The 12779-nt window shown below is 55.7% G+C and overlaps 1 protein-coding gene across 8 annotated transcripts in view; it reads left to right on the forward strand.

Moving 5' to 3' along the window:
- Window positions 1–583: 583 nt before the first annotated feature.
- The window catches only part of KYNU (kynureninase), a 118203-nt gene continuing 106007 nt past the window's right edge, over window positions 584–12779 (forward strand). For 4 of the 8 annotated variants that reach the window (XR_006277918.1, XR_006277919.1, XM_043505073.1 and 1 more), the window contains exon 1: window positions 12404–12541. Coding sequence is in view for 5 of the 8 variants with exons in the window: in XM_043505073.1 (XP_043361008.1) it covers window positions 12404–12541 (138 nt within the window). In the remaining 3 variants the exon portion in view is untranslated. Of the gene's footprint in view, window positions 870–12402; window positions 12542–12779 lie in introns of those variants that run through there. The other 4 variants (XM_043505079.1, XM_043505080.1, XM_043505074.1 and 1 more) reach the window with 3 other exon arrangements.

Genomic DNA, 12779 nt, shown 5'->3' on the forward strand with positions numbered 1-12779 from the left:
AAGCAGCAGTCATGGCACACCACTGGCCTTGGGTCACAGTGCCTGGTGTAGCAGTGCTGAGGTACAAATGTAGCAGTGCGAGTTAGTCCTAAAAATGAGCCTGGAAGTCTGCTATTCAGAGATGTTCTCGTACTGCAGCATCCTTAGTCCTAGCCTACCTATATGGTCATACATAGCTCTGCACCCAACCACTTGATCATCTAAATATGTACCTAAACATAACCATGTTTCTCCCCAAACACCTCCACTCCAACTTCTCATTTCTTAACAGTGAGCTTTAGTTGACCCAGTTTCCTCCTCTGGTTGCTCTTACTGGGTTGATCTTCATAACATATCCAGCCCAGTTGCCTCCAGTGTTGCTTGCATTGGCTTCCTAACACTGGGCTTTCAATGGCCTGAGCCCAGACTCATTCTGTTCATATTAATGGATGGATGGTCTCCTCAATGTCGGCAGAGGCGCTCTCCTCTCTTCCCATATAACAAGACCTCCCTCCCACCATTTGGAGAATGAGCCTGCTTTCATGTTAACAAGAACTAGACAAGCTCTAAACAAGGGTTTTCCTGGATATGTGGAGTGTGGAAACTGTAACTTTAAGAAGCTAAAGTTATGTTACTCAGAGGCTGTTGGAACTGAGACACTGAATGAAGCAGATTTGTCAAGCAGTTCGTCTGTGATTACTGAACGCCCCAAGGTACCATGATGAAAGAGAAATTAAGAAAATAGCCTGAGTAGAAGAACAGAGAAGTTAAAATCTCCACTGGAGCTGATGCTTTCTGGAAATGTGAAAGGCAACCGGTGGAAGTTCAAACAGTGATTCATTCTCTGTCTGCCAGCAATGACTGCCAGTAAAAAGGAAGACAGCCAGAAGGTAGTGTTATTTTTTATTTTAGTGAGAGAATATGAAGCACAGAGCCTTCACTTTTGCCTGAATAGTTCTCAGAAAGGGACCAACCAAAACAGATTAAGACAGGTAAGTCCTAGGACATGGAACAATCAGAACAAATTGACTTACTGCCTCCTGACAACAGTTGTATTGATATCTCAAGGGAGATATCAAGACACAGTACAAGGTACCTCAGAGACTAATAGAATATAGTTAGTAAATGTAATTAGTAGGATGGTTATAAATATTTGAAGTTCTGTATTTATATAAATGTTGATTATTCATGGTTGTTAAATTTGTCTGGGAAAGGAAGTTGTGGGCACTATACTTTTTAAGATATTTAACACAGAGGCAATTGAAGCTGAGAAACTGAATGAAGTATATCTCTGTCCAGCAGCTTGTCTCTGAGTGATTGCTAAACACCACACAAAGACCCAAGACACAGATGGTGAGTGAGATGGATGGAGATACAATCAATTGGTGATCTTCCTGAAAACACCATCCTGGCCACTATGGATGTAGAAGCCCTCTACACCAACATTCCACACAAAGATGGACTACAAGCCATCAGGAACAGTATCCCCGATAATGTCATGGCTAACCTGGCGGCTGAACTTTGTGACTTTGTCCTCACCCATAACTATTTCACATTTGGGGACAATGTATACCTTCAAATCAGCGATGAGTACCCGCATGGCCCCACAGTATGCCAACATTTTTATGGCTGACTTAGAAAAACACTTCCTCAGCTCTCGTCCCCTAATGTCCCAACTCTACTTGTGCTACATTGATGACATCTTCATCATCTGGACCCATGGAAAAGAAGCCCTTGAGGAATTCCACCATGATTTCAACAATTTCCATCCCACCATCAACCTCAGCCTGGACCAGTCCATACAAGAGATCCACTTCCTGGACACTACGGTGCTAATAAGCAATGGTCACATAAACACCACCCTATATCGGAAACCTACTGACCACTATTCCTACGTACATGCTTCCAGCTTTCACCCAGATCACACCACACGATCCATTGTCTACAACCAAACTCTGCGATACAACTGCATTTGCTCCAACCCCTCAGACAGAGACAAACACCTACAAGATCTCTATCAAGCATTGTTACAACTACTATAGCACCTGCTGAAGTGAAGAAACCGATTGACAGATCCAGAAGAGTACCCAGAAGTCACCTACTACAGGACAGGCCCAACAAAGAAAATAACAGAACTCCACTAGCCATCACCTTCATCCCCCAACTAAAACCTCTCCAAAGTATCATCAAGGATCTACAACCTATCCTGAAGGATGAACCATCACTCTCACAGATCTTGGGAGACAGGCCAGTCCTTGTTTACAGACAGCCTCCCAAACTGAAGCAAATACTCATCAGCAACCACACACCACACATCAGAACCACTAACCCAGGAACCTACCCTTGCAACAAAGCCCGTTGCCAACTGTGTCCACATATCTATTCAGGGGACACCATCATAGGGCCTAATCACATCAGTCACACTATCAGAGGCTCATTCACCTGCACATCTACCAATGTGATATATGCCATCATGTGCCAGCAATGCCCCTCTGCCATGTACATTGGTCAAACTGGACAGTCTCTATGTAAAAGAATAAATGAACACAAATCAAGAATTATAACATTCAAAAACCAGTTGGAGAACACTTCAATCTCTCTGGTCACTCAATTACAGACCTAAGAGTGGCTATTCTTCAACAAAAAAACTTCAAAAACAGACTGCAATTAGAGACTGCTGAATTGGAATTAATTTGCAAACTGGATACAATTAACTTAGGCTTGAATAGAGACTGGGAGTGGATGGGTCATTACACAAAGTAAAACTATCCCCCGTCCCACCCACACTGTTCCTCAGATGTTCTTGTCAACTGCTGGAAATGGCCTACCTTGATTATCACTACAAAAGGTTTTCTTCCCTCCCCCCCCCCACTCTCCTGCTGGTAATAGCTCATCTTAAGTGATCACCCTCCTTACAGTGTGTATAGTAACACCCATTGTTTCATGTTCTCTGTGTATCTTTGTATATAAATCTCCGCAACGTATTTTCCACCGAATGCATCCGATGAAGTGAGCTATAGTTCATGAAAGCTTATGCTCAAATAAATTTGTTAGTCTCTAAGGTGCCACAAATACTCCTTTTCTTTTTGCGAATACAGACTAACACGACTGCTACTCTGAAACCTGTCACTAAAGGTATGTCTACATTCGGAGCTGGGGATGTAAATCCTAGCTGAAAGAGACATACCCACACTAGCTATGACTCAGCTAGTATGCTAAAAATAGAGTGTAGCCACAGTGGCTAGAGTGACAGCAGGGGCCCAGCTAATAGCCATGTACCTCAAGGTCGCTAGCCAATGTTCCTTTTAATTTTTGACAGGCCATGTGCGCAAAAAATTTCTTCTGTGCAAATTGTTTGCTTCTGTGCAAATTTTTGTGTGTGTGGTGTTTTGCAGTGTACGCGGGGTTTAGGATCTGTGTGCGTACACATGCGCACAGCTTAGAGGGATCAGTGTCAGTAGTGTGATGGGGAATGCCAGATGGCTATAGAAAAGTAGTCTTATTGGGATCCGGGAAGTGGGCGGGCGAAGCCCGTCCACTGCTAAAGGATCCCCCCCAGCCTAAAAGGGGGATCCAAAGGACCTAGATACCCAAAAAATTCCAGGGGACAACTAATAAAATAACAGGGACAGGAATGAGGTCAAAGGGTCAAAAGAAGGGAACCGGATGGGGACACCGAGCAGAGAACCCCGGACAGCGCCCACTGCCCCTCAAAGGCGTCAAGGGAGTCAGAGGACGCCGCCCAGAGGAACTCTGCCCGGATACGTGAACGGACCGAGGATCGGAAATAGGCCCTACAGTCACAGGAGACTCCATCGGCCAACCTCCTCACTCTGGTTTTGTAGATGGCCATTTTAGCTAGGGCCAGGAGGAGGTTGACCAGGAGATCCCGTGACTTTGTGGGGCGGATAGGGAGTGCATAAATGAGAAGATGAGGGGAGAAGTGCAACCAAAAACGTAATAAGATATTGGTGAGGAGCCGGAATAGGGGCTGCAGCCTGGCACACTCCAGGTAGACATGTGCCAGGGTATCCCTCACGCCGCAAAAGGGGCAGGTGTCTGCGATTGTGGTGAACCGCGACAAGTACACGCCCGTGCTCACGGCTCCGTGAAGGAGCTGCCAACTGACATCCCCGGCGGGCTTTGGGACTAAGATGGAATATAAGCTGGCCCACCGGGGCTCCTCACCCTCCGAAGGTGGCAGGAGGTCCCGCCATTTTGTATCGGGGCGGGACACGTGGGTGCGGGCGTGAAGGGTGTGGAGCACGAGCGTGTAGAGATGTTTTCTTGGCGCGGTTTGAAAACAGACCAGCTGCATCTCGTGCAGCCGGCTTCTAGTGAAGGGATCGGTTGGGTCCACGGGGCAGGGGTCCAATGAAAAGGTCCGGCGGGCCTGGGGTAGTGGGTGGGCGGGGCGTGCCCTCGTGCAGGACCCGGTTGAGATAAACCCGAGCAGCGGGCGGCAAAGCGGTCTTCACCTCCTGAAGTATGCGTCGGGGAGTACAAGGTCTGGAAAGCCCCATGCGCTGAGCGAAGGTTAGGGGATCCAGCCAGTCTCCCCGGTCATAGTCCAGGAGGTCTCCGACTCTTGTGACCTCTGCCAGGACCAAACTCTGGCGCACCGAGCGGGTCTCCACCACCTGCAAACGGAGCTGGGGGTTGTGTAGCAGGGGCTCCGCGAGGAGATCTGCCCCCTCGGTGGCCGCCACGGACCTGGTCGTTGTAAAGAGTTTCCAGGTCCGGAGGAGGTCCTGGTAGAAGACCGGCAGCCCGGAGAGGTCTCGCGGAAGACCTCTCGGATGGAGATAAAGGAGCTGCCGGTCGTATCGGAGCCCTCGGAAGCGGCGCAGGAAGGCGTGCGCCAGTATGCTCCACGCCGGACTACCTGCACCATAAAGGAGCCTCTGCAGGGTCTGGAGGCGGAAGACATGGACCTGAGTAAGCAGACATTTGAGGCCCTGCCCTCCCTCCTCCACAAGTAGATGGAGAACCCCTGCAGGGACCCAGTGCAGTCCTGACCAAAAGAACTCCAGAATCGATGTCCGCAGGTTGGTCAGGAAAGCCGGGGCTTGGACCAGGGTGTTGAGCCGGTACCAAAGCATGGACAGGACTAGTTGATTAAGCACTAACGCTCTCCCTCGAAGGGAGAGGCACCGGAGTAGTCCTGTCCATTTCCGGAGCCGCTCTATCACCCCGCCCTCTAAATTCTGCCAGTTCTCCGGCAGAGAGGGATGCGTGGCAGAAAGGCAAACGCCCAGATAGAGCAGCGGACCCGTGCTCCACCGGATGGCCTGAAGCGCGGGTGGGAGGGAGCTCGCCTGCCGCCAGTCCCCTACGACCAAGCCAGAGCTCTTGACCCAGTTGACCCGCACAGTGGAGGCTGCTGAATAGATGGCCTGGCAAGCCTCCACTCGCACCAAGTCGCCCGGGTCCTGGACAATGAGGAGCACGTCATCAGCGTACGCCGACAGGACCAGCCGCAGCTCCGGCTCCCTCAGCACCAACCCTGTCAACCTTCTTCAGAGGAGACAGAGGAAGGGCTCGATCGCCAGAGCGTACAGCTGGCCTGAGAGGGGGCACCCCTGCCGTACTCCTCGCCCAAAGTTGACCGGTTCGGTCAGGGTCCAGTTGAGCCTTACCAGACACTCTGCGGAAGCGTACAGCACCCGGAGAAAGTTCACAAACCTGGGTCCGAAGCCAAACCCCTGCAGAGTGCTCAGGAGATACCCGTGATCCATCCTGTCGAACGCCTTCTCCTGATCTAAGGACAGGAGGGCGAACGACAGACCATCCCTACACCCAAGTTCCAATAGGTCCCGGACCAGATATAGGTTGTCGAAGATGCTGCGGCCCGGGATGGTGTAGATCTGGTCTGGGTGGACCACGTCCGCCAGCACGGACCCTAGCCTCAGGGAGATGGCTTTGGCCATGATTTTGTAGTCCGTGCTGAGGAGCGAGACGGGACGCCAATTTCGTAAATCGCGGAGGTCCCCCTTCTTCGGCAATAAGGCGAGCACGGCTCGCCTGCACGAAAGAGGGAGGACCCCGCTCTGCAAAGACTCGGCCCAGACGGTGACTAGGTCTGGGCCCAGGACGTCCCAGAACACGCGGTAGAACTCCACGGTTAGCCCGTCCATGCCCGGAGATTTATTGGTGGGCATGCAACGGAGGGCTTCCGAGAACTCAGCCAGAGTGAGGGGCAGCTCTAGCCGGTCTCGGTCGCCCACGCTGACCGTCGGGAGCTCCTCCCACAGCACTCTGCAAGCATTAGGATCGGTCGGCTCCGGGGAGAATAGGCTTGCGTAGAAGGCTCTCGCCCTCTCGCACATCTCCACCGGATCCGTGAGGGGGGTGCCATCTTCTGCCAATAGGCAGACGATATGTTTCTTAGCCCCCCTCTTTTTTTCCAGGGCATAGAAGAAGCGGGAGCCGCAATCCATCTCCCGAAGGAGACGGATGCGGGATCGAACAAAGGCACCCCGGGCCTGATGGTCCTCGATGGTCCGGAGCTCCTCCCGCTTCTCCCAGCACGCTCCGCAGAGGGGTGGATCCTTGGGGCTGGCGGCCAGACGCCTCTCCAGCTCTAAGACCTCCCGTTCCAACTGCTCTATCGCTGCATCCCTCCGTCGGCTGGTGCCCCGGGTGTAGTCACGGCAGAAGAGCCGGACGCGCACCTTCCCTACATCCCACCACCGCCGTGCCGAGGGAAAGGCATGCCGCTGCCCTCGCCAGGCCAGCCAGAACTCCCGGAAGGACGCCACGAAGCCCGCATCCTCCAGCAAGCTGTTGTTAAAATGCCAATAGGCCGGCCCCGGCCTCTCCGCGCAGAGGGAGGCTGTCACGATGGCTATGTGATGGTCAGAAAATGGGGCCGGCCGGATGCTGGAGGAGTGGGCTCGTGAAAGATGAAAGCGTGATAAATAAATGCGGTCCAACCGGGAGTGGCGCGACCGATGGGCCTCCACCCGGACAAAGGTGAATGTGGAAGTGTCATCCGGGTGGTGGTCGCGCCAGACGTCCACCAGGGAGTGGTGTTCGACTATCTCCTGGAGGACGGCGACGGCGGCCGGGCTCTGCTCGGTTCCCGAGCGGTCCCGTTCCTCAAGGGTGATGTTAAAGTCCCCTCCCAGGACCAGGCACTCCTGAGGATCCAAGTTGCCGAGGAAGGCGGACGCCTGCTGATAGAATTGCAGCCGCTCCGGGCTCGCTGCTGGGGCATAGATGTTGACGAGGTTGACTATGAGCCTCTCCATGCGGAATCGGAGGTGCAGCAGACGACCCGGCACAGCCTCGGCGACCCCCAGCACCTCGGGCCGTAGGTCAGGGGAGAACAGGGTCGCCACTCCACCCGTATGAACTGTGAGGTGGCTAAAGTAGACCCTGTCCCCCCAATCCAGCCGCCAGCTGTCTTCGGCGGTTGGATCCGTATGGGTCTCCTGCAGGAAAACCACAGAGTACCTCCCCTCTCGAAGGAAGGAGAGCACCTGGGACCTGCGGAGACCCATCCTACAGCCACGGGTGTTCAATGTTGCGATGGTAAAGGGTGCCATGAGGTGGGCTGGGGGGGATCCTCGCTGGCAGGGATGCTCCTGGCTCCCGGCGGGCCGCGCAGCAGTCCGTGACCCACCCCGTAGGTGAGTAAGGAGTCACGGAAGTGGCGGACCCGCTGGTAGGCCGCGGCGCCCTGTCTCCCGGTCCTTTTCCCCTCCCCCATGAGGGCCCTTGCGGCCCGGAGGATTTGATTAAAGTCCCCCCATCGCTGGAGGGCAAGCTGGACTTTGTTGCGGGATCCACGGACGTCTTCTAGGAACTCCCGCAACTCCTCTCGCAGCGCATGGGGGGCTGGGGTTATGGTCTGGTTGCTCCCCGATGGGGCCCTTGGTACAGCCACCTGGCCCAGCGAGACGGGCAGACAGGGTGCAGACCCCCGACGGGGCTCTTGATGGGTTGACCTGAATGCTGGGGCGATAGGGGGCGGCGGAGGGAGGATAGCAGCCCCTGGTGGTTCGGGACGGGCAAACACAAAGGCCATTCCCTGGAAATCATCTGTTGGAAAGGGGAAGGAGACTGTCCCAGGGGTGGCAATAATATCTCGGGAGGTGGGCGGGATAAGGGCAGGGGCAGGGGTAGAAATGAGAGTCTGGGTCGGGAGAGGGCTCTCACTGATGCCGGGCGCAAGCTGTCTGGTGGATTTGGCAGCCACGGCATCAGGAGGTGGATTTCTTCTGTAGGGTCCTCTCCCGGAAAGGAGGTTGAATGCTCCTCACCAGCGAGGGATGCCCCTGGTGGCTCAGGTTCCAGCCGCGTGGCACTGGCCGTCGCCTCAACTGGCTCGGCGGCTCTCAGCGGGGTGCCCTCTGCAGCCGGGTTGATGGAGGAGTCCAGGGGCTCCTTGGAGGTGGGAGCAGAAGCAACGGTTACGGGGAGGGAGTATGGGGAAAGGGGGGCTGGAATGAAGTCGCCCAGATCGAGGCCCGCTGGCATACGATCGTCCTCCCCCTGGGTGAGCGGGGTCAGACCCAGGGCCTCTCTCTCCTCATATATAGAGGGGAAATTATTTTCTGCTACCCTGGGATTCTCCCCGCCGACACCTGACGCGACGGTTACTTCGGGGCACACTGGGGTTTCAGATGGTGCCTCGGGGGTCTTGGAGGGGAGGGACTCCCGTGGAGGGGAGATACCGTCTTCCAGTGCTGCCACGTCTTCCCCAGCCGGCTCTGGTGGATGGAACACACCCGTGGGTAGAGTGGAAGGCTCCGCATCGGTGCCCCCCTTCCTGGTCTTCCGGGGGGCCCCCGCGTCAGATGGGAGGAGCGGAGCTCGAGCCTTCCGCTTGCCCCGCTTCCCCTGGACTAGGGCCCAGCCCTCCATGGCATCATCCGGGGGCTGGCTAGCAGGGGTTGTGTCAGGGGGCAGAGGCGATGGCTCAGGGACTCGAGGGGGTAACGGTGGGGCAGCACAAGGGAGGGAAGATTCCCCTTGGGGCGGGTCCTCTCCCATGCAGGGCGGTGTACCTGCCGCACCCTCCTCCACACGCCTCCCCAGATTGCAAACAGCGGGGGAGGGGTTCTCTCGCTCGTTTGGCTATAGTCGGGGAGGTACCCCTTGGGCCCGAGCGGGAGCAATGGTGGACTGGGAAGGAGGAGGGGCGGTTTCGGGTGCCGGGCAGCCAGGGGCGTCGGCGATGACGGGGCCGGTGTCCTGCCGGGGCTCGGGTGTCCTGGATGCCCCTCCTTCCCGGGCCAGGAGGCAGTCCCTCCGGACGTGCCCCATCGCCCGGCAGAGGTAGCACCGGGCCTCCCCCGTGGAATAATGCACCCTGTAATGGGTCCCCTGGTAGAGGACTAGGAAGGACCCCTCCAGTGCCTCTCCGTCGCGCGCCGCCGGCAGCAGTTGAAGCTGCACTTGCCAGCGGAAGGAGAGGACGTGACGGAGGGCGGGGTCTTTGCAGCCCAACGGGAGAGGGCTGATGACAGACAATGGGCTTTCCCAAGGTAGAAAGGGCGGGTAACAGGGCGGCATTGGGCAGAAAGGGAGGGACGGAGGTCAGGACCAGGCGGACGCCCAGGTCCTCTAGCGGCTCTAAGGGGACGAACACGCCCCCGACCGCCAGGCCCTTCTCCACCGCCTCCTGGGCGGCGGCCTCCGATGCTAGGAAGAAGACGACCTTGCCATACATTTTGGAGGCCGCCACAATGGCCGTGGGCCCCACCACCCTCGCCAACGCCCGCACATAGGTCTCCACGTGGGGTGAGGCGGGCACCATGAGGCAACGGACGCCGTGCTTCCTGGTCATGGTGAGAAAGGGGCCCTGGCCGCTATAGATGGTAGCGGAGGCGGTGGGCTGGAGAAATGATGTAGCGGCAGGCGGGGGGGCTGCCGCCACCTGGGTGTATGGTCTGGGGCCGGGGGAGGGTCACCTGCAGAGCTGGTGGAGGGAACAGCGGGGAGGGGCGCCCCAGCTGGAGATGAGGCCGGGGCATCGGGGACAGCTCCTGCCATGGAGGGCCTGGTCTTTTTAGCGGGGCCCTCCCCCTTCTTCTTCCCCTGGCCCTTCCCGCTGGCTGGGAGGACTCCCCCCAAATCTGAGGGGGGGAGAGATGTGGCAGCAGTGGAGGTCACCCCGGTGCCCGTCGCTGCTGGTGCCCCAGCGGGGGCGATGGCAGATGGTTTGGCAGCGGAAGTAGAAGCTTGAGGGGGTGACGGAGGGGTAGGGGGAGCTTGGGCCACTGGAAAGGTCTCACCCGTCTCATCCCCCGCCATCCTGAGCAAGGAGGAAAGGGGGACACCAAAAGGAGGAGGGGAGAGGGGAAGCAGGTCGACCACTCCTCCCGCTAGGCTGCAGGCAGGGGAGGAGGGCGCCAAAAGGGGTGGGCTGGACGGGGGGCAATCAGGGGTTAGGGGTCAGTCACCGACACAAGGTGGAAATTCCGGCTCCTCTTGGTGCACTAGGGGAGGGGGGGATACAACAACATTGGGGGTGCAGTGAAGAGGGTTGCAACTAAAAAGGGGAATTGCACAAGCGCATGGGAGGGGGCATGGGCACACGGAGCGAGGGGCTAGGCGGTCTCGGGGTAGAACAGGGAAACCAAGGGGCTAGCTTCAGAGGCTGGGGCGGGGCAAACAAACAAAGGCTGCAGAAGGAAATGGGCGGGGCAGGCAAACAAACTGAAGCTAGTAAGGGGGGCTGGAGCAAAAGAGGAGGCAAAGCAAGTGGCAAATGGGGCAGGTGGTAAAGGGCAAAGCTGGGGGGTAGGCAGTCCGGGGGGGGCACATGTGCCCATGTGCACTTGCACAAGTCTTTTTTAGCTGGCTGCTGCTTCTGGCCCAAAGGGTGGAAATAGGGCGTGGCAAGCCAAGCAAGCAGCTGAGTCCAGAGGCAGGAGCTGAGGCAGATGGTATACAGCCAGTGGGGGTGGTGGAGGGGGCAGCGGTGGTGGTAGTAGTGGTGGGGGTTGGGGGGGACACACAGATGGATCGGGGGGCAGCTCCCCGCCACACCTCCTGTGTCCGTACAAACCCAGTCAAAACCCCCACCACAAGAGCACAGTTTGGAAATTACTCAGTCTTAGGGCCCCCTCCATGGTGGTCTGCAAAGTCTCTAGGTGCTGCCCCACTGGCAGATGATCCTCTTCTTCTCCTCCTCGGGCTTCAGCAGCTTCAGGCAGCGGCCTTTGCAGCAGCAGCAGCTCCAGGAACTGCAGTTGGTCGTCCAGGCAGGCAGAATGGACCCCTCTCAGGTGGTGGTGCTGGTGGTGGTGTCCACAACAGCAGTGGCTGGGGTCCCTCACTCCTCCTCTCTGGGGAGTGGGCTAGCAGCCCCCTCCCCACCCCAGGGCTGCAGTTGGAGCAGTAGCAGCACCCAAGAGTGGGGGGTCCAGCAGCCAAGTAGCAGAGAATGGGGGTGTCTGGCCCAGCCAGGGGAGCAGCAGGTAGAGCTTAGGGCCTAGCAGCAGCTGGAGTAGCAGCTTCCCACCTCCCTCCAAGCTAGAAGGCTATTGGAGAGCAGTGTGGGGGAGAGAGAGATTCGCTTCAGGCTAATCCCTGGTACCAGGATAAGTGAAATGGAAGCTGCTCCAGATCTATTAAGACAACTGGGGCCAATTAAGAACTTTCCAGAAGGCAGGGAGAAGGCTAGGTTGATTGGGACACCTGAAGCCAATCAGGGGTTGGCTGAAACTAGTTAAAGCCTCCCAGTCAGTCAGGTGGGTGTGCATGTCAGGAGCTGTGGGAAGAAGTTGCGCGGTTGGAGAGGCTGAGTAGTACACACCATATCAGGCACAAGGAAGGAGGCCCTGAGGTAAGGGTGAAGTGGAGCTTGAGGAAGTGAGGGCTGCTGTGGGGGAAGTAGCTCAGGGAATTGTACATGTCATGTTTCTAAAAGGTCAGCTACCATAGCTGATACTGTTAGGGTCCCTGGGCTGGAGCCTGGAGTGGAGGGTGGGCCTGGGCTTCCCCCCTACTTTTGCCCCCTGTTTAATCACTGAGACTGGGAGACAACAGAGACTGTGCAAGGAAGGATAACTTCTCCTCTCCTCCCTCGCTGGCTTATGATGAAAATGGCTCAGTAGACTGTCACCCTTATCTCTAGAGACAGAAGGGTTATGTGGAGGGTCACAGTGAGCCTCTGAGGCTAGCGAAATCCGCCAGGAAACGCTGGACCCACGGAGGCAAGGACAGAGCTTTGTCACACTAGCTACTTGCACCACTGAAGCTACATTCTATTTTTAGCTGCGGCTGTGGCTACACTCCATTCCCAGCACCAAAAGTAAATACACCCTAATCTGATAGCAAAGATCCATTAATGTATCTCTACATGAAAGAAAGTTAAATTACTTCTAGCTTTTTTTTTTAAAGTGTTGCATTTAATTTTGCTGTGGTCAGAGGAATAGGTTTCATGTATCTGACTTCTGGCTAACTGCAGATGGTCACGTGTTCAGAGATAATGTTGTTCAGTGTTTACATAGAAAACACAGGTCTGTGGAAAAAGCTGTTCTTACCACAACGCTGTTTGTGTGTTGAACTTCCTCATTCTTCGTCTGAAATGGCTGCTAGCTGCAGGGTAATGTAGTTTTACTATGGAGTAGAAAGATGAGCTTTGTGAAATTACTTTTAACACTGGTTTCAGAGTAGCAGCCGTGTTAGTCTGTATTTGCAAAAAGAAAAGGAGTACTTGTGGCACCTTAGAGACTAACAAATTTATTGAAGCATAAGCTTTCGTGAGCTACAGCTCACTTCATCGGATACATTCAGTGGAAAATACATTGGGGAGATTTATATACACAGAGAACATGAAACAA

Source organism: Dermochelys coriacea, chromosome 11 (genome assembly GCF_009764565.3).
Source record: "Dermochelys coriacea isolate rDerCor1 chromosome 11, rDerCor1.pri.v4, whole genome shotgun sequence".
NCBI classification, from domain to species: domain Eukaryota; kingdom Metazoa; phylum Chordata; order Testudines; family Dermochelyidae; genus Dermochelys; species Dermochelys coriacea.